The sequence below is a fragment of the Toxoplasma gondii genome, chromosome X, assembly GCF_000006565.2.
Source record: "Toxoplasma gondii ME49 chromosome X, whole genome shotgun sequence".
Taxonomy (NCBI): Eukaryota; Apicomplexa; class Conoidasida; order Eucoccidiorida; family Sarcocystidae; genus Toxoplasma; species Toxoplasma gondii.
Window position 1 is genome coordinate 3,512,570 of NC_031478.1, and position 24,260 is coordinate 3,536,829.

A 24,260-nucleotide genomic window follows, 5' to 3' on the forward strand; every position below is an offset into this window, starting at 1 on the left:
TGCAGCAGCAATTGTAATATTGGACAAGTCTGGCGATCCTGTTTGGTAGAACAGTCCGTCACGCATAGGAAAGAACATCGATACAGTGGTGACCAAGAACAGAAGAAACCAGATACTAGAACACGGTATTTCTAGCCTCACTTCCCCTTTTAAGGAGCAATAATTGTGTGGATGAGTCGGGGGAATCTCGAATGACAACCGTGGACAGGGTGTCCCGTCCCAGTTAAGGAGTGGAACTTCCAGAATCTCTGTTACAGGCACCCCAAGGCCTTTGAAAGATAAACACCCCATGGCTCAGAGCCCCGCGACGTCTGAACAGATACCACAGTTTCTCACTTGCTACCCATATCCTAACAAGACATAATGCCGAATGCTCAGGCGTCCATGTGAACAAATCCGAGACAGGTTAGACAGACCCCTTAGCAACGCCACTGACAAGAAAGCCCGAAGCATGACCAGAGCTCACGCGCATGCCTCTAGCCGGCCGAGGACGGGCTCCGTCACGTTGTCCGCATTTTCAGAGGAGAATGAAATACATTACCCTCTCGAAAAGCAAGCCGTATCCGCTTGAATCTCACTAGTTATCCAACTCCTTTCCTCCATCTTTGTCTCTTTACCTCTGCATGCATCTGGGCGCTTGCCTGTTGAAGCGTCTATCTGTGCCTTGGTGCAGGATAGGCATATATATATATATATATATATATATATGATGTGTATCAGTATAGATGATTGCCAGCAGAGGTGTTCTGTATCACAGTGCAGGTAGTGTTCCATTGTGGTAAGATCGTACTGATGGTTTTGCCTGCAGGCAGGTCGGCTTCGTGGTAGTCTTGATTGAGGCGTCGAAAACATGTTTTTTTGAGCTTTCAAAGCTGTTAGAAAAAGCAATATGAGATCTCTCTGTTTTTTACGAACATGCTCTTTATATGGCACCGATATCCCTCTTTCTTTGTTTTTTGGAGTCTGGTCCTTAACTACGTAGTGCCTTGTGATAGAGGAAGCAAGGGAAAGCGAAGCGCGAACGAGAGGATATACGGAGATCGACGAGCAGGCAAGGAGAGCATAATGAGAGATGAGGGACTGAATAAGAGTAGGATAAGACAAGGATACATGAGAAAGCTAGAGAGAGCAAAACTAGTTATGGAGGAGAAAAATATGAGGAGAGAAAAAGAGGACAAGGTAAGAACGATCATAGAATAAAAAGAGACGCGTTTGAGAACAAACCGAGAGACAAGGAGAGAATCAGGAGGGAACAACGAGAGGATAAGGAGAGAATAGGGAGGTAGTAAGAAAAGAATGGGGGGATAACAAGCAGACAGGAAGCGGCGAGCAAGGAGACAAGGAGATAACAAGAAACGGATAGGAGAGAGGGGCAAACGAGGAAATCACAGGAGAGGCTAAGGGGAGAATGTGAACGTTAGACAGTGAGAGAATAAGCAGACAACAGGGAAAAAGAGAAATTGGAAGCTGGTTGCGGCCGTCTCTGGACACGGAAGGAGAAAAAGAATATGAACTGCATGGCCGGTCGTGACCAAGTATCTCTTGTCTTGAGAGAGGTGTAGGCGACGGCACAAAGCCGAGGAAAGCAAACCCGGGGCGTGTCTTCTCTCCGACGAAGAGGCGACGCAGACACGCAGAATGGAAAGATAAAGATAAGCACTGCGAAGATCTTGTATTTTCGAGGACTGTCGACCGGGCGAGAGCAAGAGCAGCACGAGAAGCGAAAAAGAAGAAAGACGGCCCCCTCACATGTCAAGCCGGAGGACAACGCCAGGGGAGCGAAGGCGGGCCTGAGTGGAGGATCAGGGGGCCTCACATGCGTTTTGACTCTGGCTGGTCAGCTGCAAGGCCTCTGGCGTCTGGCGAAAGGCTGTTTCCTTGTTCTCCCCCGGAGTGGATATCCTGTAAAACACATTTCTCCTTTTCTTCACGATCGCCCTTCTCTGGAGTTACTCATAACCTGGAATTCTCTAGGCTTCTCGCATCGAAGCTACACCCTCTCACGTTCTCGAGCTGCTGCCAAAGCGTTTCTTCCACGTCGATCTTGTTGCACCTCCCTGCCAAAGTGGAACGAAAGGCGCCCCTCGCGACTCTTTCCAGCAGTTTGAAATGACTGAGAGCGAGCAGCTAACATGCGAAACATGGCCTGTGTGGCACTCGTGAGTTCTCTCAGGCCCCCCTCCCCCATCACTCCTCGTCGCTCTTTGATTCGTCTCGGAGGCGAATCTTTCTTCTGCGCTCCCCTTGAAAAAACGTCAGCGCGGGGACAGTTCCTGCCTTTCCCTGTCGTCTGATACTAAAATTCACCACTTTTCGTTCTCTTAATCAACTTAGAGTGGTGGTGGTGGTGGACAGCAAGCGTAAAGAATTTGGTCGTCTGTATCGCGTGACCGAAGAGTCGTATTCAGCTTCCGGGGTCCTACAGTGTCTCTATTCGGCTTGGCCTATACAGTGATGAATCGCGAATGTAAATGTTTCCCAGATATGTGTACGTGTCTCTTGATTTCTCTCGGCGTAGCGTAGGCGCGTGTCGGACGCCGAGGCACCGGAGTGAGTCCTCGCAGAATGCGCAACTCCACACTCGAGATGCAGACCAGGCACACATATACGCAGAAAGCCGCGCCGCTACTACGCTTCGACGCGAGCCCACTGCTTCAAAGGCATCTAGGTCTGTCGCCACCGAGAAATCTGGCTTTTTTTGGAGCCTGGACACCCGCAGCCGCTTTGCGCCTTATTTCTCTCGTCGGTCTCCGCCCTCGTGATCACGTGAAGAGAGGCTGCTGTCGCCGACGGGTTCAGAACTTTTTGCATCTCCGCAAATGTGCACCGAGATAAACGGTGACAGATGCTTGAAGATTTCATGGCGTTGATAAAACCGTCTCCTCGCACCCAAGGAAGGCCTGTGCCACCGAAAAGCCTTCGCAGCCGTTAGCGGTTTTGTGACTGTCTGCGTGATTCCGTGTCCTCCTCTGTGTATCCATTTGGAGTAGCGGAATGCTATCCATGTGTACACTTTTGTACACTCAGACACGCGTGTAACTTCGCACGCAGATGTGCGTGGACATCTATAGGTTTTTGTAGCTGCGGCCCCCGTCGGAAGGTTGGTGTCTGGAGGAAGGGCGCTGTTCGCCTCCTGTGACACGACGTCAAATGCGAGTCGACAAATGAATTCAGTGCACAGGCACTATGCTTCAGCTGCCACACCTGCATGCTTGGTTTGTGAAAAAAGAGACACGTTGAGTGAATTACTTGGTGGAGCCTTGAGTGTGTGGAGATAGGCGATCGAGGAGCTGAGAGTCTCGCTTCGTTTCTCGACATTTTCTGTGAAGAGCGCCTGCCTTTGCATGGGTCTCACGGTCTCAGACCGGTGTGTGTTTCTCATCGCGATGGCGCCCTCCCAGAGTTTCTTTTCTGAAATGAGAAGTCTGTGAAAACGGGTGGATCCGTCTGACAGCACAGGTGTGGATTCCAGTCACACGCACAGCGGCTCTGTCTCGCCCAGACAGATGCTGGATTTTTGCTCTTGTGAAAAAGGACTGACGCAAGAGAGAACTGCAGTCTAGACACTCTGAGTTGAGAAACGTGTCTCTTCCAGGAACGCAAGGGTGCCGTTGCCATTTTCGCCTTGTCCAGTCGTCGCAACTCTCACAGGGCCTCTCGCGGCCTTCGTCCAACGGCAATCCCTCGAGTTCTTCCACCTCGCTGCTGCGTTGTTTCTAGATACGACACAGCCGATCCCGTGGGCGTCTTCGGGGATCCTGCCCCAAACCTCAACGTATCTCTGCACACAGATCCTCTGTGGCCTTTTTTGCTTCCTGCCGCTGCCACTTGCTTAAGAGGAAACCTGTCGCTTGTCAAAACGTTTTGCTTTCGAAAGTCTTTATGCAGCAACATCTCTCGCACGCGAGGACGGCCCTACGACACTGGAAAGTTTCTCGAGCTTGCTCTTCTTCGTCGTCGTCGCCCTCTCCTTTTTCTTCTTCTCTCTTGTAGTGGCTGGTCGACATCCCGGAGAGTGCTGGTGTCGCTGGAGCGCGGAGAACTTCTCCTTTGCCTCTTTTTCCGCTGTTTTTCACCGAGGTCTCTCCAGAGACTTTCTCGATGTAGCGCACCGTTCACCTCCGCGCCAACCCGGGAAGGCCGGAGCGACCCCGCCAGTGGCGAAGCTCGCATACGCGAGCGACTCGTGCACATGCATTGGCCCGCGTCCCGGCGTTTGTCACCGCCATGTATCGCTTCAAGCTCTTGGGGAAGCTCGGCTTCGACGTTGCGCCGCCTCAGGAGGCGGACCCAGCTTCCTTTGTCGCCGCGCATTCTGCCAATCCCGAAGCCTTAGCGTGTGAGGTGAGGGGGCGGTCGGAGGGGAGCGCGTCTCCTCACATCGCCCCCGCTTCCTGTCCTCCGTTCTTCTCTCCTGGCGAGCGCCGCGAAAGAGACTCGGAGCCGTCTTCGCAGTCTGAAGTTACCTCCTGGTCGGAAGCGCAGAGAAACGCGCCCAGCCGCAAGTCGCTGAGCTACTCGTTCAAGTCTCTGAGGAACTTCTCTTTCTTCGTCCCCTTCTCGAACTCGCTCTCTGTCTCCTCAGGGTCCCGCGACGCGTCTCCCCTGCCGGATAGGGAGGCCTCAACTCCGAGCCGAGAAGCCGCGAAGCCACTGGAGAAAAACATTGTGGAGGAGCGAGAGACAGGGGCGAGAAAGGGTGCACAGGAAATGCAGACGACAAACACTGGAGTCTGGTCAAGGGAAAAATGGACCACGACAGGCGGACGCGCGTCTCACGCCGGACAGGAACGCGGAGATTCTGATGGAACAGCCACACGAAGACCCACAAACTTCGAGTTTCTTGGACTCGCAGACGAATACAAGACAGGACGTATGTGGTCAACTGCCAATCGAGAGGGGGTACCAGAGTCCACGCAGAAGTCACCCTCAGACACCTGCACTTAGATGTGCTAATATGTGTTGTCAAGCATACATACACGGATCTCTGTGTCCATGTATCTCTCTGTATCAATCAACGCATATATATGTATATATAAGCACATATATATATATATATATATGTAAAGGGGTATATATAGATTTGGTTGAGGGTGATTGTCGTAATGTACCATAAAAGTTTTCACAGGACGAAAGGCCACTGCATCACGTTAAGGGAACTAAGGCGTATCGACTGAAACCGTCATGGAATTTAAAGCTCACTTCTCTAAAAGTGTACCGTGAATGGGTCCTAGGTATGTGCATGTATGCGCATGCGTTGCAGGTTCAGAAACACGCATGCATGTCTCTTTCTCAAGGGTGCAGCCATGAGGCGTATATGTGCATCGGTCGCGGTTAAAAAAGCATGCACATACCTCTGCTTGTATCTCATTGAATGCGTGTGGAAGCCTCCATCACTGTACACGTGCGTGCTCAGTTCTGTCGACGGTGCACCGTTCTCCGACGCTTTTCGCGAGTGTTTCGGCGAGGGACCGAGACGGAGCCACTGACTCGGAGAAAACCAATGGACAGCGGCAGAGCACCTCCCAAGGCGAGAGCACATTCTCTGTCCACACAGTCGAGCTAAACCGCAAAGACGACTTCAGGCACAAATACCTCCGGAAGCTGTCCCATGCGTACGTTATTTCCTCTTGGTTTTGTGTGCGGATCTGCCAAAGGCACCTTCCGCGGTCGCTCTCCTCAACGAACCATGGAGGGTGCGTGCATGCGTTGAAACATGATTTCCACAAGTTCGAGCTACACTAATGCGGTGACCACGTGATTCCATGCCCGCATTCATGCTAGCTTAGCTGGTTGTATCCGTATCTAAATACATACATATACGCCCACGTCTCATGACATGCACGTTTATACGCGTCCCGGTTGCTGCCATGTCTGCGCTTGGAGTTCTGTCAATGAATGAGATACATGAGCAAGAGTATGTCGTGTGTGTACTCCACGTAATGACTTCTCGGTTTTTCCCAGCCTCGAATGTTGCGTTGTTTTTCTCCTCAGACGCGTCTGGCTTCCGCGCTCGAGGCGCTCCCCCAGCCATCAAACAGGTACGCGTCCACTCTTCTCTTCTTGCCCTCGTTTCTTTTTTCCTGCTTGTGCAGCGACAGAAAATAACAGCGACTCGGGATGTGCATGTGTCACAGATGAGTGATTGAACGCGTTTGGTGTCCTCTTGTTTCGTTTGTGCTCGGAGACGAGATGTGTTGAGGAATTTCTTGAACTCACGTGCAATTGCTTGCTGCCGTGTACCCTCCTTTCTGTTCAGCTGTGTAGATCGTGTTCTTCCTCATGGTAACTACCACCTCTTTACAGTCTCTGTCGAAATGCGTATTCACATATGTCTGTCTCTGTGTATGCTTAGATCCCTCTATCGGTTGAGCCAAAGTCACAGATCCATATGTGTATCGCTATGTGGAGCTTTCTATCCAGAGTGACGGTCTAATTATGCTTGCACTCTTAGATATATACAGAGGCGTGGAAAGGCAAATGGAGACACGAATGTGAGCGTGTGGGCGGCGGCGCCTCTAGGCGTTTCCTAGTCTTGGCTTGTCCATTCCAAGTTTGTTCACGAGCAGACTTGTTTTTCTTCTCAGTTACAATTTTTGATTGGGACGACACGCTTCTCTGCACTACGTTCCTGAATGTCTGTTGCCACACACGGAACTGGGAGCCTGCATTCGATGAGCACATCCAGAAGATCGAGCGGCACGCTGTAAGCTGTCAGTTTTTTTGTCATGAAGGGAAATCTGTTTTTTGCCTATTTGCCGCTGGTAGCGTCCATTTTCCCTGTTCGGAAGCGGTTGTGGCCCTCACGACGCTTCTATACTTATGCTTGCGTACAACAGTCTTCGATGTTGTCTCGGCTTTTCCGATACTTTGGCTAATTCTCCTTCCACTTCTGATTTACAGCAAAGAGCGTCCTGTTTCACTGCCAGAAACCTCTAGTCGTCTTCACAGCTGTGTCTCGTCGGGCGCATGCAATGGTGCAGTTGGAACACTTCCATGCACATTTGTGCTTCCACGCAACTTTTTCGCTGTGTGCCTTTTTCGGCGTTTTCTACAATTTTAGAAGGATTTGCTGGAAATGGCAATGCGGTTTGGACGTGTGTTCATCATCACGAACGCGGTGGAAGGCTGGGTCGAGCACTCGTCACAGAAGTACCTTCCTGGCTTGGTTCCCGTGTTGCAAAAGTAGGCAGTGTCCCTGGAAATGACACAGAAAACAAGAAACACAACTGGTCTGTGTCTTTCGAATTCATCTTTTGGACTCGTCTGTGCAGAGAGACTTGCGTTCTTTCATCAGCAGTCGTGAATTTCTTTGAATCTCTCTGGGCCTGCCATTGCATGTATATTATGGTCATGCGTAGATATCACACCCTGTACACAAGTTTATACAGGGGCTTGCTTTTTCCTGTCGTCTTTGTTGGCACCATTTTCTACAGATCTATGCCTCTCCCCCCATATTTCACGTGCAAAAACAAAACTGAGCACGGCGAGAACTGAGGTGCCGATAGAGACTTGCGGCGCCCAGAAAACTGCAGACGCTTCCATGGGAGTACTTACCTCATACGTGCTTTGCTGCCTTTCTTTTCCTGTTCAGGGCGCCAATCATCTCAGCGCGAAATCGATTCGAGGCGGTCTTCCCCGGAGAGTATCACCAGTGGAAGGCAAGTATTTCATTTTCTTCTTCAGGTTCACATTTTGACGTAGAAAACGTGTCAAAGACTCCTCGGATACCCGCGAAGAAACAACTCGAGAAGCAGACTCGCTTGTCCCCCCTCTCTCAGTGTCTCACTCTTGGGTGTCCACTCTGTTGTACCGCCTTACATCGGAAGAAGTCGTTTTTCCAGGAACATATGTGCAGGCGTTTTTGCTGGTGTCAGGTGCATACGTGTGCGCCACTGCGTACGTCCTAATGCGTCCGCGCAGGGACTTGGACATGCATCTGTGTACGTGCATGCAGCTCTGCCCTTTCCGTCGGTGTATGCCCATGCAGGTCCAAGCATTTCTGGAAGTTCGTCGACAGCTGAATCGGGAAATCGTCACTAACTTGATCTCAGTGGGAGACTCCGTGATTGAGATGGACGCTGTCCATGTAATGGGGAAGTAGGCTTTTCTGTCTGTGGATGAGAACCCAGCCGGCGCGCCCTCGCCTTCTCTCTTTTGCCAAATTCTCAATGTAGAAATATGTTTCTCTAGTCCTGCCTCGCCTTCGTCTCTGCATACCCGCATGCGCGTGTGCCTGTGATCGTTTCAGATCGCGTCAGTTTAAATGTGTTCCTCGACTTTTGCAGATTCGACATCACCTTTTACTCTGCTGTGGAGTCTCTCCTTCACACTTTATCTTGCCTTTCGTATGTCGTACTTTATTCGTGTTACATTTCGTCTACTCAATTTTCTACTTACACTTGAGTTGCCCTCGCGACCCGATCGTTCTACTTCGCCCCTAACCTGCTCAAGGCAACAAACAGCCGCGCCCGAGTGTGGCTACCAGGCCTGGACAGTCACGTGTGTTGCCTTCGCTTGCGTACACCCTGATATAAACGTGTGGAGACGCTTTTCTATCGTTTTAGCATTTGGATTCGGTAAAAAATACCTTCAAGATCTAAACTAGTAGTTCAACTCGTAGTGTATACCCCCCTTTTGTTCTCGTGCTTTCCGTGTCTTGCAGGGAGTTCTCCCAGGCTCTCGTCAAAACTGTGAAGCTTCGGGAAAATCCTTCGCCAGAAGAGCTCGTAAGGAAGTCTCCCTTGTCGAGATATCGCACGGTGCTGTCCTCGTCGACAGCGTACGCAAACTCTGTAAATTCCCAACTCAGTCAGCTTCGCTGCGCCGCAGGCCGGGGGTTGTTTCACCTCCATTTGCGAGCCAAGGGAGTGTGCACCTACGTACTCCCCATGTTAGAGTGTGATGTTCCGAGTCGAGAGATGGTGCATGAATAATGCGTATCGATTCCCCATATACAGATGAGTTTCCTTTTTTTGAGCAATATGTATATAATGTGTCGCTTTACGTAGTTGCAGAGAGTCACCCTCGAGGTGAACTGGGGTTAGGTATTTCATGCCCTGTGGTGTTCTTGCTCTCTCTTCGGCTGCGTTTGCAGGCGAAGCAACTGGAAGTGGTGTCCAGCAAATTCGAGAGCATCTGTCTGAGTGCATGCAGTCTAGCGATCGGCCTGGAAAGGTGAGAGCCATGTGGTGCTACGGTAGCGTGGAAAAAAATGTCGTTTTCCTAATGTGGTTTTACTTCTCTGGGGGAACTCGTGATACTTCAATATCTTGCGGCGTCTGCTGAGACGAGTGGTCTGCCCCTGTTAGTAAAGAGAGGGACGCTGACTGCGACCAGCCGAGACAGTGGAGGCGGAGAGGAGCTGGAACAGCCAAGGCAAATGAAAGCTTCAAGCCCAGGAAGGAAGGTCTCGACCGCTTTGTGAAAGACGGAGGAGCCCTTTGAGTTAGGAGAAATAGAAAAAACGTAGGACAAAGAGGAGTCACGGATGGGAGGAGAGCATGTGGAAGCCACCCGCAATCTAGAGAGCAAAGGAAAAGACTTTATTTCGCTAAGGATCATGCAAAGAAGGTGTTTCGAAAAAAACGCAGTTCCACTGTAGATAGTTATCGTGGCGAGGAATATTTCCGGTGATGGGTGGTCAAAACCCCACGCTTCTTTTCTCTGCATGCCCTGCCTCTTTGGAAGTTTATCTAAATGCTAGAGTGATGCCCGTGCTATTTTTGATGTACAAGTTCACTGGAACTGAGAAATCGAAATTGAGAGGTGGAGACTTAGATCATCTCGATGAAATGCAATGCGTGCTCGGAATAGAGTCGTAGATGTATTCAGTGTTCTCGAAACCTTGACTTTTTTGCAGGACTTGGACGGGCGGAACCGAAAGTGAGCAGGAAAGCCCAGACCGCGAGGCACTTGCGTCGTCGTTTGTCCCAGCTCCGGGAAGGTTTGCATCAGATGGATTTGGCGTTGATTCGCCTTCTGTGTCTCCACCGCCCTCGGCGACATCTTCGTGGTCCGCGCAGGCCGTCTCTGAGGGTGGGGTGTCGAGCCAGCCAAACATCCAGTCGTCTGCTCTGGGGAGTCTGCGCATGCACGAAGACTTTGCTGATCAGAGAAACGGACAAGCAGAGGCGGCTCATGAGGAACACCCCGCTCTCAGGCTATTCGCTCGGGAGACCCGGGCCTGGCAGGCAATGCATCAGATCCACGAACAGTACGGCCTAAGCATTCTGAGTCGACTTATAGAAGAGTATGGCCTGCAAACGCTTCAGCGGATGATTGACGAAAATGGAAACCTCGCAGTGCAGCAGTTCGTCGAAGCGCGCCGGATGCGAGTGACTGACTTGGAGGGTGGCGACAGTCTTGCGGACAGCCGCGGAGAAAGTAGTGCAGACGGTCGTGGAGAAGCGCCGCGCTTCGAGGATTTGAGATCCGTCGGAGATGCAGCGGAGGGGCAGGGTCAAGGAGATTTGTCTCCACAAGACAGAGAGCCTGAGATCGTTAGTAAGAAAACGGGTCTGGAGTTCGGTGCAGGTCGAGAACTGAGACACGAGACGTTTCAGACCAACGAAAAACTGCATGCGCTCGACCACGTGCATGCGGAGTCCCCAATGCGAGCGGCGGACGCGGCGGGTCCTGAAACGTTACCTGACGCGCTCGGACTCCAAGTAAATCCACCCCTCGACGAGCAACGCCGGAGTCACGAGGGGGAGCTCCTCATTCACAAGTCGCCTGTCCCGAGCAGCTGCGCGTCATCGTTGTCGGTCTCCTCTTCTCTGTACCCTACCCTGTCGGCTTCAACTGCCACGATCGCTCCGGACTCTTATGTCTCTCTTTCCTCTTCTGGGTCGTCGCCTTCGCCGGGCTTCCTTCCTTCTCCGGCTCCTGTTGCCTCCCCCTCTCGTTTCTCTTTAGCCAGCTTTGCTTCCTCTTCTCCCCAGAAGCCGTCTTCTTCTCGTCCATTTTCTCCGTCTCGCTAGCCTCCGCCTCACCCGTTTCGGCGTTCTTCGTCTTCTGCTTCTGGGTATGCTTCGCCTACTTCTCAACCGTCAGGCCCTGGGCTAGTTGCGTCTTCCTCGCCTTCGCTGGCTTCTCTAGATCTGTCTGCGTCTGCCCCAAAGTCACTTACTTCCCTCCTCTCTGCGCTTGCTGAACTTCCTGCATTTCTCTCGCTCGCTCCAACGAGGAATGACGCGCTGGAGAGTTGCAACGTCTCTGGGGCAAATGGTAAAAACGACCAGAGTGGAGAGCTGTGTCCGTCCAGTGGCTCTTCCTGTGCTGATGCGTGATTTAGGTAACCGTGACAGGTAGAAAAGCATAGAGGTCCGCCTTGGAGACACTCCAGATTTTGAAATTTTCCGAGACACGGCGGTCAACAGGCAAGAGGCAGGACCCGCCAAAAACCGGCTCCGCGGGAGCTCAGAAAAAAGCTTTTTTGCGACCCCAAAGGTAACTAAAACGGTGCAAGAGTCGCAGAATCTTCTTCAACTGCTGCGACAGAATCTGCAGAGACGGGAAACACAGTGCCCTAAAGAATTTGTGTAGGTCGGCATGGACGCAGCGTTGGAGACATCTCCAATACGGCAGCTTGGTCTCCTCGGATTGCGCGCGGTAGGGACAGAGAGCAACTGCAGTGCATCGCAGTGGTGGGGCGCCTGAGAGAAGCGTCTGTAGAAAAACGTCGGAGAAAGGCAAGATGTCCCTGGACAGAAACACACCCACAAAATGCACGAGATACGCATTCGCATATGAAACGTGACTATCCGTGGAAAACAAGAATCCTGCGTAGTTACCATCTACCGAGCTCGTGTGACGTTTGAGCGTGCAGGTCTTGGGACACGTCAGAGTTTGCACTGGGAGCAGTCATCTCTGAGACATGATTAGTTAAACACTTTCTGTAGACTAACAGCTGGATCAGTGGGGCAGAGACAGGCGACGGCAGTTTATGCTCCGACCTGAAAATGATTTTCAAGCAGTACACTTCTTTCCTCATCTACAGCAGAATTTGATCAAGGCGAGAACCCAGGTATATTGCAAGACACAAACATGACACACGAGAGTGTCAACGAATCCGGCTTTTCCGCGCTCTGAGTTGAACAAATACAAAATATTCTTGCGAGCGCTCTAGGAAAGCACAGTTTCTTTAACGGATGTCGTCGTTCACTCAAGCACTCGAATACGGGCGAGATGTGTAAGCGACGAATGAAATGCATGGACACTTTAATGAGCGGATTCATTTCCGTAGAGCATAGAGGAAACGCTACGCTGGTGCCGGTTTATGGATCTGGCAAAAGAAGACATTACACTCAAGATCTATACCATTAGTCCAGTTAGAATGCCTTCGATTTGATGGAATGACAAAACGCCGATAATTCACTACTAGTCACACGGTTCGTGGGAATCCCATTTTGTTGTGTAACTAGAAGTCTACCATCGGACTCTTGTTGGCCTGGCTCCTGTTTACTGACTGTGTGAACGATTTTTCCCTCATCTGTCTTCAGCAGTCCAGTGGGGTGGTGGTGGCGAGGGTTTGCAATCACTGGCACCCGACTTGTCTATTGAAGACTCCCCAGGTCGTGCAACAGACGGCCCAAAACCATATCTGAAAGTGGATGCGGTTATTGATATACACATACCTACGCACATATACATGCATGCGTTGACGGCTCCCCATATCCGTAGTTCCATACACACATATGTATTTGGATGCACCAGCATGGCGCAGACACCGCCATTGTTTGAGGACTTTTTGCCTCGGCCAGATGCAGCGACCACAGACATTGAGTTTGCTCCAGGTTGATCCGCATTTTGCGGACCCGCGCGCTGTTTCGTTTTTTCCGGGTAACCTGTGTCAGTATCACTGCGACTTTTTTGCTTCGATTCGTGAATTAACCACTATGCAAGCCTTTGAATCTACGTCATGGTAAAGGTGTATAGGAAGAACAAGGCGCCAAAGGCCAAGCCCCCTTCAGGAAAATTTGAGAGGAAAAATATTTTTTTTCGAGTGAGCGCACGTCCTAAAGTGTTGACCGTGTTGAATGTGGAATTTATACAAAGGGAAAACGATTCAAAAAGCTCATGCGTTTGTTTTTTCGGCTCATGTGACTACATGCTCGTGCACCTCACTGGTGTGTGAGGAGAGTTAGAGGAGGACTCTTTTTGAAAGTGTTAAATGCATCAGCACGCCCCGAGGTGGAGAAAAAGAATACACGAAACAAAGATCCCCATTTACCTGGACTGTGATTTCAGCCTCGCAAGCTTTCGTCGCAGAGCTGCAGTTTCGTAATCACAGACTGTTATACCTTTCTTCCCAGGACACTGCACGTCGGTTCTTAGCACGAATCACCTTTCTATTGGAAATCGCGTGTTTAGTTTTTCTTCAGTCTAAGGCAGTTAAACAGACTGGCGTAACCTTCAGCGCAGTGGTGCCGTGACAAAAAGCACGCCACAGGATTTCCTGCTTTTCCTTGCCTCCGCAAAAGTTCGCCAGACGCATACGGCCTCGCCTCTGTTTTCCAAGAGTCGCCGACCTCGTGCGAGATCGAAAGACTTCGCTGCCTCGTTCTACTTGCTCTCGCCGGACGGCTTGGTTTTTTCTGCTGACTTCTTCACTGCTTTAACTTTCTTTTGCTGGTAAAAAAAGCAGAACCGCATGCAAAAGCCGCGAAGATACAGGCGCAAGCGCGAGACAGAAACGCGCAGTGAAGTGGCAGCATATATAGCAGTACTTGTGTATACCGAAACGCACGCAGATACGATACCAACGGACTGAAAATGTGCCTGTCTACATATCTCTCTATATACTTAGAGATAAATGCCTACTCACACACATACACATATATATTTACCTGTGCGAAGTCGAAAAAGCCAGATCCAACAGACATACGGCAAGAACTCAAGAGATACGTGCATGTATCGATGTAGCAGCATCTCTGAATTGCCAGCAGCACCATGGTGCCTATCACCATCTCTCACCCGGCGTTTCCTCAACTGTGCATTTTTTTTTGAGATTTTGTCCCGTCGCCTCTTGGAATTTCCGCCTCTGTCTCACATACATACAAACAAGTTTCCCTCTCTCGTCATGCAAGTGTATCACGTGTTGTCCGGGGCTGAAGAAAACAAAACAAAGAGCCTAAACATATACACCACATCCTCCGCTATATGATGTAGCTCAGGTGGCTGCGGGTACTTTGAGACTATCCTAATGACGAAAAAAAAGTGTGCTTTGGCGAAAAGGTGTGTTTGACCGGGAAGTTAGCGTCTGACACAAATCACTGAGTAACAAATTAGATGCAGGGTTAAACTTATATATGCTTGGTCACTGGTGTACCTTTGTGTATCATGCAGATGTTCAACGGAATGCATTTGCTCGAATCTCATTCTGCGCATCCACCGACCTCCATAAACATAGAGTATCTTATGTGCATCTCTGCCTGAAGTTAGTGGTAAAACTCTCACCCTCCAGCACTGAGTTCGATATTGATTTTCCGGCCTCCCAATTCTCGATGGTGATAATTCAGGGCAATCTGAAAGAAGACACAAAATGCGAGAAACGGGAAACTCATCAAAACACGCCACGAAGCTAGCCAAGCAACAACAGACTTGCGACGTATAAATATGTATATCTATATATGTATAAATGGATACACGTTTAGATCAGAGGCGTGCCTCGAAATTCTGACAACACACACGTGCTTGTATCCATGTATGTCAACGCGTATGTTTGTACACGAGCGCCTCTGAATAATTGTCGCGTCTGCAACTTTGTTCATAAACGCCCAATGAAATACCCTGATAGATCCGTTCACTAGGCTGAGTTTCTACTGCTGAAATGCTCACCTCAAGTGCCTCTTTGCAGTCGAACTCGACAAACGCGCAGCCCTTTGGCTTATTCGTCTCTCGATGAGTCAGCATGCGCACCTCAACAATTCGAGGCTCTGCAAAGACATGGCCCGAAAACTCTGTTTCCCTCTAGACAAGAAAATGCACAAATATATATATATATATATATACATGTATAGTGATACAGAAGTATCCAGAGAGGAACGAGAGTGTGTGCATGCGCACATGCATGTATGCAGTAACATGCACGGAGCGACGATGCGTTGTCGATTGGCTCTTCTCACCACCACTGAACACGTGCTCACACACATTGCCATCGGGCATGTGAATATGCACATCGCACTATATTCCGACAACTGGAGATCGATACATATATATATATATATATGTGTATATATATATATATATATGTGTATATATATATATATATGTAGGTTCGTTTGTGTTTAAGCACCTTTGTCCATTGATCCGGTGCTCAGCTCCTGCCAGGTCGATGTGCATGTCTGTTTCACCGAGGAGGTCGAGGACAGGCTCTCTGTCCTCCAGCGTTCATCTTGCTGTGCAGACACCGGCAAGGGAGAGGCAGACCTGCCGTGTTCAAAAAAACCGAGGGGACGGATAAACTAGAACGACATTTGACGACGCTTTTCGCCTGCGGCATGTCACGAGCTCCTCTGCCGAGTGCATCCGAGAAAGAAACTCACGGAGTTTGTTTTTGAAGAACGCCTTCAGGTCCTCTGCCTTCGTATCGAGCGGCAGGTTCCCCGCGAACAAAATGAATCTCTTGTCGGTTCGCTTTCCATCCTGGGGAACGATGCACATCGAGCGTCGAGTCAAGCACATTCACAACATATATATATATATATATATCCGCATGTACATGCATGTACAAATGTGTATATAACTATATGCGTACGGGGTTCATAGAACAGTAGGGGGGCATGGGTGTACGATTGGGGTGCTGCTACCTGTTTCTGTAGCCACACGTAGACATATGGAGAATTGCGAGTGTGAACGTACATCCGCACATGTGGAGTATGTATCCAAAGTATTTAATCATCTATATGTCTGTATATGTGTGTGTCACCATCTCCCGAACAAATCAATCTTCTGGAGATGTGCACAAGTGAACGTCTGAACAGGTTTACACACAGATACGAAGCAGTATTTCGCCTCAGAGAGACACACTCCTACCTCACAAGACGACACGGCGCTGTATAGCCAAATTTCCAAAGGCAACTACCATCTTCTCCAGCGCGCACGCCCACACAAGGCCGTCATACGTGCATGTGTGGATTTCTATGTTTGCAAACCGCGCAAGTTTATATTTTTACTTCCCTCACAAAATTCACTCCGCAGACCCAAGTGTGCACACGTACATGAATGCACCCACCGAGATCATGTAACGGAAAAGGGGCAGGTGAAAAAACCTCTCGTGTTGCGCTCTGCGAAGACAAACGCCACTGCATATTTAGGTACAAACTCCCTGAGAGTCTTAGACTTTTACAGTAAGGTCCTCTGTCTATTCATGAGTGTGAGCTGGTCGGTTGAGACCTCTCGAGTGTCTTCGCGGCTGCATATTTCCGCTCCTTTTTTCTCGAGGTGACAAGAATTCCCCGCACACGTCCGCGAACTCTCACGTGTCGATCCCTTTTTTTCCTGCAACTTTCAGCTCACCTTCACTTGTTCCGTGCCTCTCTCTCTGCCCTGCTGTACCGTCGTGTCTGCCTCAGGCGTTGATGCACATTTTTCCCTGTGCTTGCCGTGTCTCTTTTGCTCCTTCTCGGGTGGCCCAGCACTCTGAAGTCGGGCAGTCTGATTCCCCGCAGTCGCCGCGAGTTCTCTAGCCTTTTCGGTGCCTCCTGGTTCCCCTGGGAGTTTCTTCGCCTTCGCCTTCCCTTGCTTCTTGACCGAGACGGCTGCCTTTCCTGCACGGGCTTGACAGGCGGGGGAGGTCTTCCCCTTCACCAGAAGCTTCAGCGAGCGCTTCATGACTGGAGAGGAGACAAACACCGGAACTCGACGCCAACGTCCCAACTGAGTTTGACTTCCTGGACCAGCCTGGGAGCAAAGAAGGAAGCCGTGTACAATAAAAGAGTGAGCGTAGACCTCGCCAGCCAGAAGGACTTGCAGGGTTCTGTCTTCGAAGAAAACACCCGAGGATAAATCGACGACTGGTGGGGACGCGAAGAGGAAGACGCGGCAACAGGATCGTGTAGCGCCTGTTGTTCAATCGGAACTTACATGTCTAAATGACAGTGCAGACAGATCTCGAACGCGATGTGCAAGTATAGAATGAAGGGGCAAGCACACCAGTGAAAGCGCATGAGGGTGTTTACATAGATTTCGGCTCAGAGCGACTGATGAACCCGCGCAGCCGCAGCGATCTGTGTGTTTGTGTAGAGAAAAAACCAAGTGCGTAAGTTGAGAGGTAGATGAGCTTCAGAAAAAAATGTCGGGTCGACCCAATGTGGCTGAGACGGGGACTTGCAGACCCAATTCTGCCAGAGGAACCCAGAGAAAACACTCTTCAAACAGGTCATGTGGTGAAATAGAGGAAAAACGCGTCCGCTGAACTCCAGATTTTCGCTTCATTGCGGGCGCGGATCCACCAGAATCTCACCCAGTTGAGCTCAGCAACTTGCGACAAGTTTCGTCTACGTAATCAGGGCCCAAAAATGGGAAAAGCCGGATTTCGAATGGCTCACCTCGATCGAAAGTCTCCCCTGGATGCCCCCGGTCTTCAAAACAGAAAAAATATGGAAGAAAAGGTCGTACTTTGCAAATTGTCAACGGCGCATGCGCTGCTGTGCAAATACGCTTACGGCCTGCATGCGCTAGCTGGCCGCGGGAAGTTCCGGAAGCCACAAGAAACGCGCGAAAAGCCACTGAGATCTCAAAACAGAGTTCGTTAGATACAATCGAGGGAAACTCAAAGGTGAGGAGTAAACAAAAAGTCCTTGAAAAAGAGCTCAAACCCTCTGGGAAGACGAAAGTATCTAGGCGGGCAGCACTGAGAGGATACGAGCCGACACGGTGATCGTATGAGCCTAGAACGGCAGTGAGATAAGTGACGCTCACTGAAAACAAATCATTCCTCGATGAACGCAATAAAAAGAAACAGAGATGTTACATGCTTTTTCATATGTGTGTATACACATTTGTATGTGAAAACGTGTACTTTCGCGTTGTGATTTTCAGTATCAACCAAGGACCCCTTAATCTAAACTGAGGGGTCGAGTAGGTCCAAACCGCACAAGGAATAATTATGTCCATCTGTGAATCCCAGCTGATACTCGTTTATATGTCGTGGGTGTTAGACGCCAATTTCTGTGTTCAGAAAAAAAGTGGAGGAAACATCGCCAAACAGTTCTGTTGCACGCGAGTACATCAGTACGCTCATTCACATACACATATGGGTGACTAGATCTCTACACATAGTTATGGAGTGAGTCATGTACTACTGATATCTGTATGCTCATTTACTGTCATTTTTCGTTGGTTGCACTCTCTGCCCAAGAGTGCAGCTTTCAGACGTGTTTCCCTAACCGACGAAAATGCAGACCTCGCGGTGTTGACCTCGAATGTGTCATATCGTTCTCTGAAAGGCGATAACTTCTAACCAGTCGCAAGCTCAGCTTAATGACTCTCCACATTAGTTGTGCGTGGAGGATTTCATCGCCATCCATACGCATATACTGACCCACGCAGGGATGGGTGAACGCATATAGGAAAATGGGTGTGCATATACGTATCGGCATAGAGAGTCAGAAGATTCTTAACTAGGAATACAGATTTGCATCAACAAATATATATATATATATATATATATCTGAGAAGGAATACTTGGGCCAGAGTCGGTTCCAACAGAGTGTCGCAATTTACCAGACATGTTTGGTGTGGAGGTGGAAAAAAGAGCGTTGCACCTGTCGCGGTCCTTGCAGCAGCTTCAAGAGATATAGAGGCGGGAAGGAAAGCGGCAAGGCAGAGGCACAAATAGACGAGTTTAAAGCCGCGATGTCACAAGGGAAAATCTAGTCGAGTTCTGCTCCAGCTGCGTCTTCATTGCGATTGATGAGCATCGATAAACCCCCTAACATGCTAGTGACACTTCCTTGCTCGTAGATATGGATGTACTTGTATAAATGCGTATGTATATGTGTGGCAGGTACGCAAGATAGATTCCGTTTGGCGAACGCACACACTGCTGCTGCGGCGCACTATCAGAGAAGTTCGGCAAACCAGGCTCTTTCATCTTCTGGGACGCTTACGTTTGTGAGGAGTGTCTTTCTATCGCTCTGTCCAGCGAAAAACGGAACGTCTTTCTCTTCTACGTCGATAACGAACGAGGCGAAAGTGACATTGCTACAGTTGCCGTCACTGTCAACGATCAAGAGATGCAGCGAGAATGCTGCGTCAGAAATTTCTTCGTGTTAGTCTTTGTTGCGGGCGAAAGCGAGACACACAGCCTTCGCGCTTGGCAAACCGTTTTTTTTAAACCTTTTCCGTGAATGTCCATAACGGGGAAAACGAAGCATGCAGTTGCGTGTCTAGTGTGCGAGTGCATATGGACGTGCAGATATATGAGGAGTTAACTTCAGTTCTTGCGGTTTTGAACGGAAGTTTTTGGTTTTTGAAGGTGCCTCGGAAGCCAGTTTCGGAACACCATTTAAAAGATTCGGTCGACGTCCGCAAACTGAGCAGCGGACTGAGGGCTCACTTCAATCGAGACTTTCTCAGCCCGAAATATCCACAAAGACTTTCGCCGTTTTAGCTGCACTCTGTCTCATTTGCCTCGAGGCCGAAGGACAGTAGAACTCAAACGCGCGTGCGAGGAGTCTCAACGGAAATTTGCTCGGGTGTTGCCGTCAGGTCTCATCGCCGAAACTGCGACTTTCGGTGGATCCCTCTGTGTTGGGCGCCCTTCTGTGGTGACGTGAAAAAAACCATCCAGGCTAGAACCGGTTTTCGAACATGGTGACAATCGTCCGCCACATCTTGCTGACCTTTTTGTTTTCGGCTTCCCTTTCCGCGAGTTCGACTTCGGCGTCGAACTTCTCTTTCTGATCCTCCTTGTGGCGGTCGATCGCGAGTTTCTGTCTGCGCTTCTGCCGTCTCTTTTCTTTTTCTTGGCTGGCCTTCAGGTCTTTGTCTGTCAAGGTGTCTTTCGGAGGCAGCTTCACGTTCCCCATCTCCGGCGCCTGCAGCATGTGTCCGATGGCGTACCGGCGGACTTTCTCCAACAGGCTATTCTTTCTCGGCCCGCTAACGAAGTTCCCGCTTTCGCCTTCGACAGGCACTTCGTCGAAGTCTTCCACACTTTCCCTTGTCTCTCCGTCTGATTTCTCGTCTGGGTCTCCATCCTCCTGCGCTCCGTGGTGCCCGCCCAAATCTTCTTTCTCGACCTTCTCTCCGTTCTTCTCTTTTTCGGCACGAAAGCTGCTGAGGAGCGCCTCAAGAGCGCTTTCGTTACCCTCTGCAAACGGGTCCTCTTCAACGACAACATTCTCGAAGTCGTCCGCAGTCTCTTCCTCAGACTCTTCTTTTGTCACTTTGTCTGCATGTGTTTCGGTCTCGGCCTGCGTCCCCGCAGGTCCTGTTGTTAGTTTCTCGATCTTCTCCGCCGAGTCCGCAGCCGATACGAAGAGCGTCAAGGACAGAGGGAAAGACCTCGCGTTTGCTTGTGGGGCACTCGCCTCCCGTGGAAAAAAGGAAGACGCTGCGATGTCTTGTGCACTCGAGACCGCATCCGGCTGACGAGCACTTTCCCAGCATCGCGGCCTCCCCTCCAGCAAAGCCCCACAGACAACAACGCCGGCGACAGCTCCGACGAACACTCTCCTGCGTCTCCCCATCGTTCTCTCACGAAAAACAGACGCCAGCCGTTCAGGTCGCAAACCCTATGCCCTGAACCCTTCCACGTGGACGCCGAGAAACACCGAAAGGAATCGCCCACACGACTCAGGAATCTGTGTTCACAGCTGCATCACCGCGTAAACAGACAGTCACACATGCACGTACATCGACAGCTACGCACAAATACCCGTTTATATATACATATATAGTCTTGTTTGTATGTCCGTAAAATAAGTTCGAGCTTTTAGATAAAGGCAGACGTTCACAAACCAGACTGATGAAAGGCACCTTGGGCGCCTGTGGAATATTTTGATTCGAAGAATACTTGCCGAGCAACATTTACAGGACACTCAAGCCGGAGCCATTTTCCGTCTAGAGAGTCCTTCTGACGCTTCCGGACCCCGCTCTGTGGACGGACGCTGGTGTCGAAACACGGGATGCGGAACCGACCAGCATTATTGTCTAGACATGTAGTGGTGCAGACAGTTTCGTCCATGCAAGCGTGTATGGTAGCTCGGTCTGAGACCCCACGCAGATTCGAGCCCCCCTTCGTTGCCTTCAAAACACCTCAGAAGGAAGACTCCTGCCCTGGGAGATTCCGCAGAAAGCGTTGCCCGAGCATGCAAACGCCGATGTATTTTTCGAAAGAAGCACGAACATTCAGCCAAGAAAAAGCAGAAACAGAGGAGAAGAACTAGGACCGAGCGCGTTCACTGGAACTTGGCACGCCCAGCTGCCTTCCGTGTATGGCAATTCTTCGCACATGGACATCGAACAAAGCCAATCCCCTTTGGAGTTGGGCACGGATAAAGCATGTGCATGCATGCAGGTGAACGTACACAAAGAGAATATGTGGACATACAGTTTCCAACTGTATTTTCACGTGTCTGTAGGTGCCGACGTTTGACCGACGAAACGGGGCGACAGGGGGAGCGCCCTCCGCAACCAGAGGGGGGTCAAACGGAAAAAGCAAAGGAGAGATGTATGCATGCAAAACACAAAGAGAACAGAGCAAGTGCCTCAACGTTTCTGCACGTACTAGGGACGAAAACAGTCCGAATTGTCCGCGAACAAAACCCCCCAAAGACGGGCAACGTTTAAACCGCTCCCGGTTGGCGGCACGGGCGCCTGTGCACGCGTGCAGACAATGTGATCTCACGAGTGCGACTTTTTTACATTCGCGTTAGTACCGTTTCAAGTCTTCTTTTGCCTCTCTTGACTCTTGACGAATGTCCGCAGGAAAGCCCCTCAGAGGAAACGTACTCCGCGCGTTCATGCTCGCTGGCAGAGCCGGGGTCGTCGCGTCTCCTCTTTCCTGTAAAGCGCAAAGCCCAAGCAAAGGCGAAACGGGTTTTATCCTGGGATCAAACTGGGGGGAATTCACAGTCTTCTCGAGCAGAAACAAAACGGTCTTTTGTCCTCGTTTTGATGGCAGGGAATCCGCGCACGGGTGCCTGAATTGTGAGGCTCGGGAGAGGCTTTGAGGAGGCAGCGAAAAAGCCGAGAGACCCGTTCTTTATGCCGGTTTCTTCGGGCCTTCTCAACGGCTGGCTCGACTGCGCTGCATGTACCCGATAATTTGGGTTGCTGCAACTGATAAATACCATCTTTCTCTGGCGGTTTTTCTTCCTTGCGGTTTTCTGATCTCTCGCTCGCACTGGCCCTACGAAGTGGGTTCCGCTTTGTTCATCCGGGTAGGGCGCCGGGAGATATCGAGGGGAGACGGTGAGTGCGCGTATGCAGAACCGCGAAGAAGTTGCTAGTGTCTCTGCTCAATTCAGGAGAGGAAGAGTTGCGAGTATGCACGTCGTTGTCTTGCTCGGGTGTTCGGAGGCGGAAAAGGCAGAGGTTTCCTTCCGATAGAGAAACACGCGGGTGTTGCTTTTCTTAGTTCAAACAAAGCGGGAGGAGAGAGAGAAAATCGTGTGTCAAAAGGAGTCGCCACGCGGAACACCACAGAGCGCGCCCGAGACTGAGATACCGCTGCCCCAAAAGCCATGATCACTCTCTTTTTTCGTCGCCGATTAGCTCCTTCCTGGGAAGGACGCATTTGCATTCTGAAACCGAAGTTTTCCTCCGTCTTATTTTGTTGAGGCAAAGGAGGACAAAACTGAATAGTGAGGCCAAACACCGTGGCGACCCCCGCCACCAGTGCAGCACACCGCTAACACAGGTTCCTTGTTGTTTCACACGTTTCTGTCACATGTGTAAGAGTGTGCAACTTGTGTGTCTTCCTCTCGTTCGTAAGTTTCAGTGCTTCTCCTTTGTTTCTGGGTGCGTCCACACTTCGTTACAACTTTTTTATGCTCTAATTAGTGCTTCTGTTTCAAAGGTGTCATCTGGGTTTTCGTGTGCCGCGAAACGGGGAAGAATTCATTCCGTCAGCCACGTTTGTTTTGGTGGCTGTCTCCTGTTGTTTTCACTTTTGTACTCGCCAGAAAGTGTTCGTCTCAATATCCGTCTGTTTTCCTGTGCGGCGGTTCCACCGAAACAGAAATTTTACGGTGTGGTGGCTCGAACTTCCCGCGACAAAAAATTAGCACATCTGCCGACACATCTGTTTGTTCGGTTTCGTCTTGATTTCCCGTCGTCTTTCGTCTGTGAAGAAAAAGATAGATGTCTCGCGTCTAACTACTTTACGGTCTAGTACCGCTGCTCTGTCTATCTGGACTCCGTTCGCATCAGGTCGTTTCGCATGCGTTGACCATCCTTTTCTGAAAACGCGTCCGTCTCTCTCGCTTCGATGCTGCCGCGTTCTGCGCTTTCTTCCTCGTCTTTCCCTAGCAACGTAAGTTGGAATCAATTCTGAGGTTTTTCTTCTCCAATAGGAGAGTTGTCACCGCCGCCACCTGCTCCTCTTGTTCGCGGGATCTCCGCCGATGAACCGTACGCCCCCAATGAATACGAGTACCATCTGTTTTTTGCTTTTGTCTTGTCCTTCCCTCTCCGCTTCTCACGTTTTCTCTGCTTTGGTGGGAGCAATCTCGTGAAAAACTATGCCGTATCCTCCCAGCATGTGTCAGTCCATCGAGGAGATGCCCTTTCGTCGTTACACCCTCCGGGTCTACCACGAGCGCCAGTCTCTATTTCAGTGTGCTCGCCACACAGTTAACAATTTACTTCAGGAGCCGGCTTATTCTTCAGCCGACTTCGAGAGGCTCGCGCGAGCTCTAGATCGGTGGGAAATTTTCCCGGAGACGGGGGGGCAAAACAGACCGCGAGAACACCCAGCAACTGCCGAAACAGAAGAAAAGGGGGGTGAAGTCCTGACGGCTAGACACAATGGTGAAAGAGCCGACGGTAGATTTGTCAATGATGCACAGTCATGTTTAGAAGGGGAGAGTGTCGCGGAGAGCGACGCAGAGAAAGCGAGTCGGGGAGACCACTCCTGCGTTGATACTGAAAGAGTCTATCAAATATCCAAACAGCAGTTCCTACCACAGACAGCTGAGCACGAGAATCAGAATGATACTTGCCTCACTATGTCTCTAGAGAGGGAAAATGGTGCAAGCGCGTCAGAACAAAACATGCGTTGCGCACACACGGAACAGCTTTCTCCA

At 50.3% G+C, this 24,260-nt stretch overlaps 3 protein-coding genes across 3 annotated transcripts; 2 read left to right on the top strand and 1 right to left on the bottom strand.

Annotated features, from left to right (window-relative positions):
* The first annotated feature begins 2,670 nt into the window (after nt 1-2,670).
* TGME49_223870 (hypothetical protein) lies at nt 2,671-12,189 on the top strand. The gene is made up of 11 exons (XM_018780023.1): nt 2,671-4,417; nt 4,586-4,873; nt 5,417-5,615; nt 5,995-6,041; nt 6,588-6,706; nt 7,064-7,185; nt 7,595-7,661; nt 7,991-8,100; nt 8,666-8,729; nt 9,098-9,177; nt 9,863-12,189. The coding sequence occupies exons 1-11, from the start codon at nt 4,228-4,230 to the stop codon at nt 10,980-10,982; spliced, it is 2,406 nt and encodes an 801-aa protein (XP_018635917.1). The 5' UTR covers nt 2,671-4,227; the 3' UTR covers nt 10,983-12,189.
* A 1,377-nt stretch (nt 12,190-13,566) lies between these two features.
* Nucleotides 13,567-20,699, bottom strand: TGME49_223855 (RNA recognition motif-containing protein; the record flags this gene model as incomplete). The annotated part of the gene is made up of 8 exons (XM_018780022.1): nt 13,567-13,632; nt 13,978-14,044; nt 14,461-14,528; nt 14,842-14,939; nt 15,549-15,648; nt 16,522-16,838; nt 17,553-17,685; nt 19,851-20,699. The coding sequence occupies 8 exons, from the start codon at nt 20,697-20,699 to the stop codon at nt 13,567-13,569; spliced, it is 1,698 nt and encodes a 565-aa protein (XP_018635916.1).
* A 1,566-nt stretch (nt 20,700-22,265) lies between these two features.
* TGME49_223845 (hypothetical protein) lies at nt 22,266-23,874 on the top strand (the record flags this gene model as incomplete). Its single annotated transcript, XM_018780021.1, has 3 exons — nt 22,266-22,425; nt 23,386-23,488; nt 23,826-23,874. The coding sequence occupies 3 exons, from the start codon at nt 22,266-22,268 to the stop codon at nt 23,872-23,874; spliced, it is 312 nt and encodes a 103-aa protein (XP_018635915.1).
* Nucleotides 23,875-24,260: the final 386 nt, after the last annotated feature.

Coding starts and splice junctions, on each gene's coding strand:
- TGME49_223870 (XM_018780023.1), top strand. CDS start 4,228: ATGTATCGCTTCAAGCTCTTGGGGAAGCTCGGCTTCGACGTTGCGCCG. Junction 8,730..9,097: donor ATCCTTCGCCAGAAGAGCTC/GTAAGGAAGTCT, acceptor CTGCGTTTGCAG/GCGAAGCAACTGGAAGTGGT. Junction 9,178..9,862: donor CTAGCGATCGGCCTGGAAAG/GTGAGAGCCATG, acceptor ACTTTTTTGCAG/GACTTGGACGGGCGGAACCG.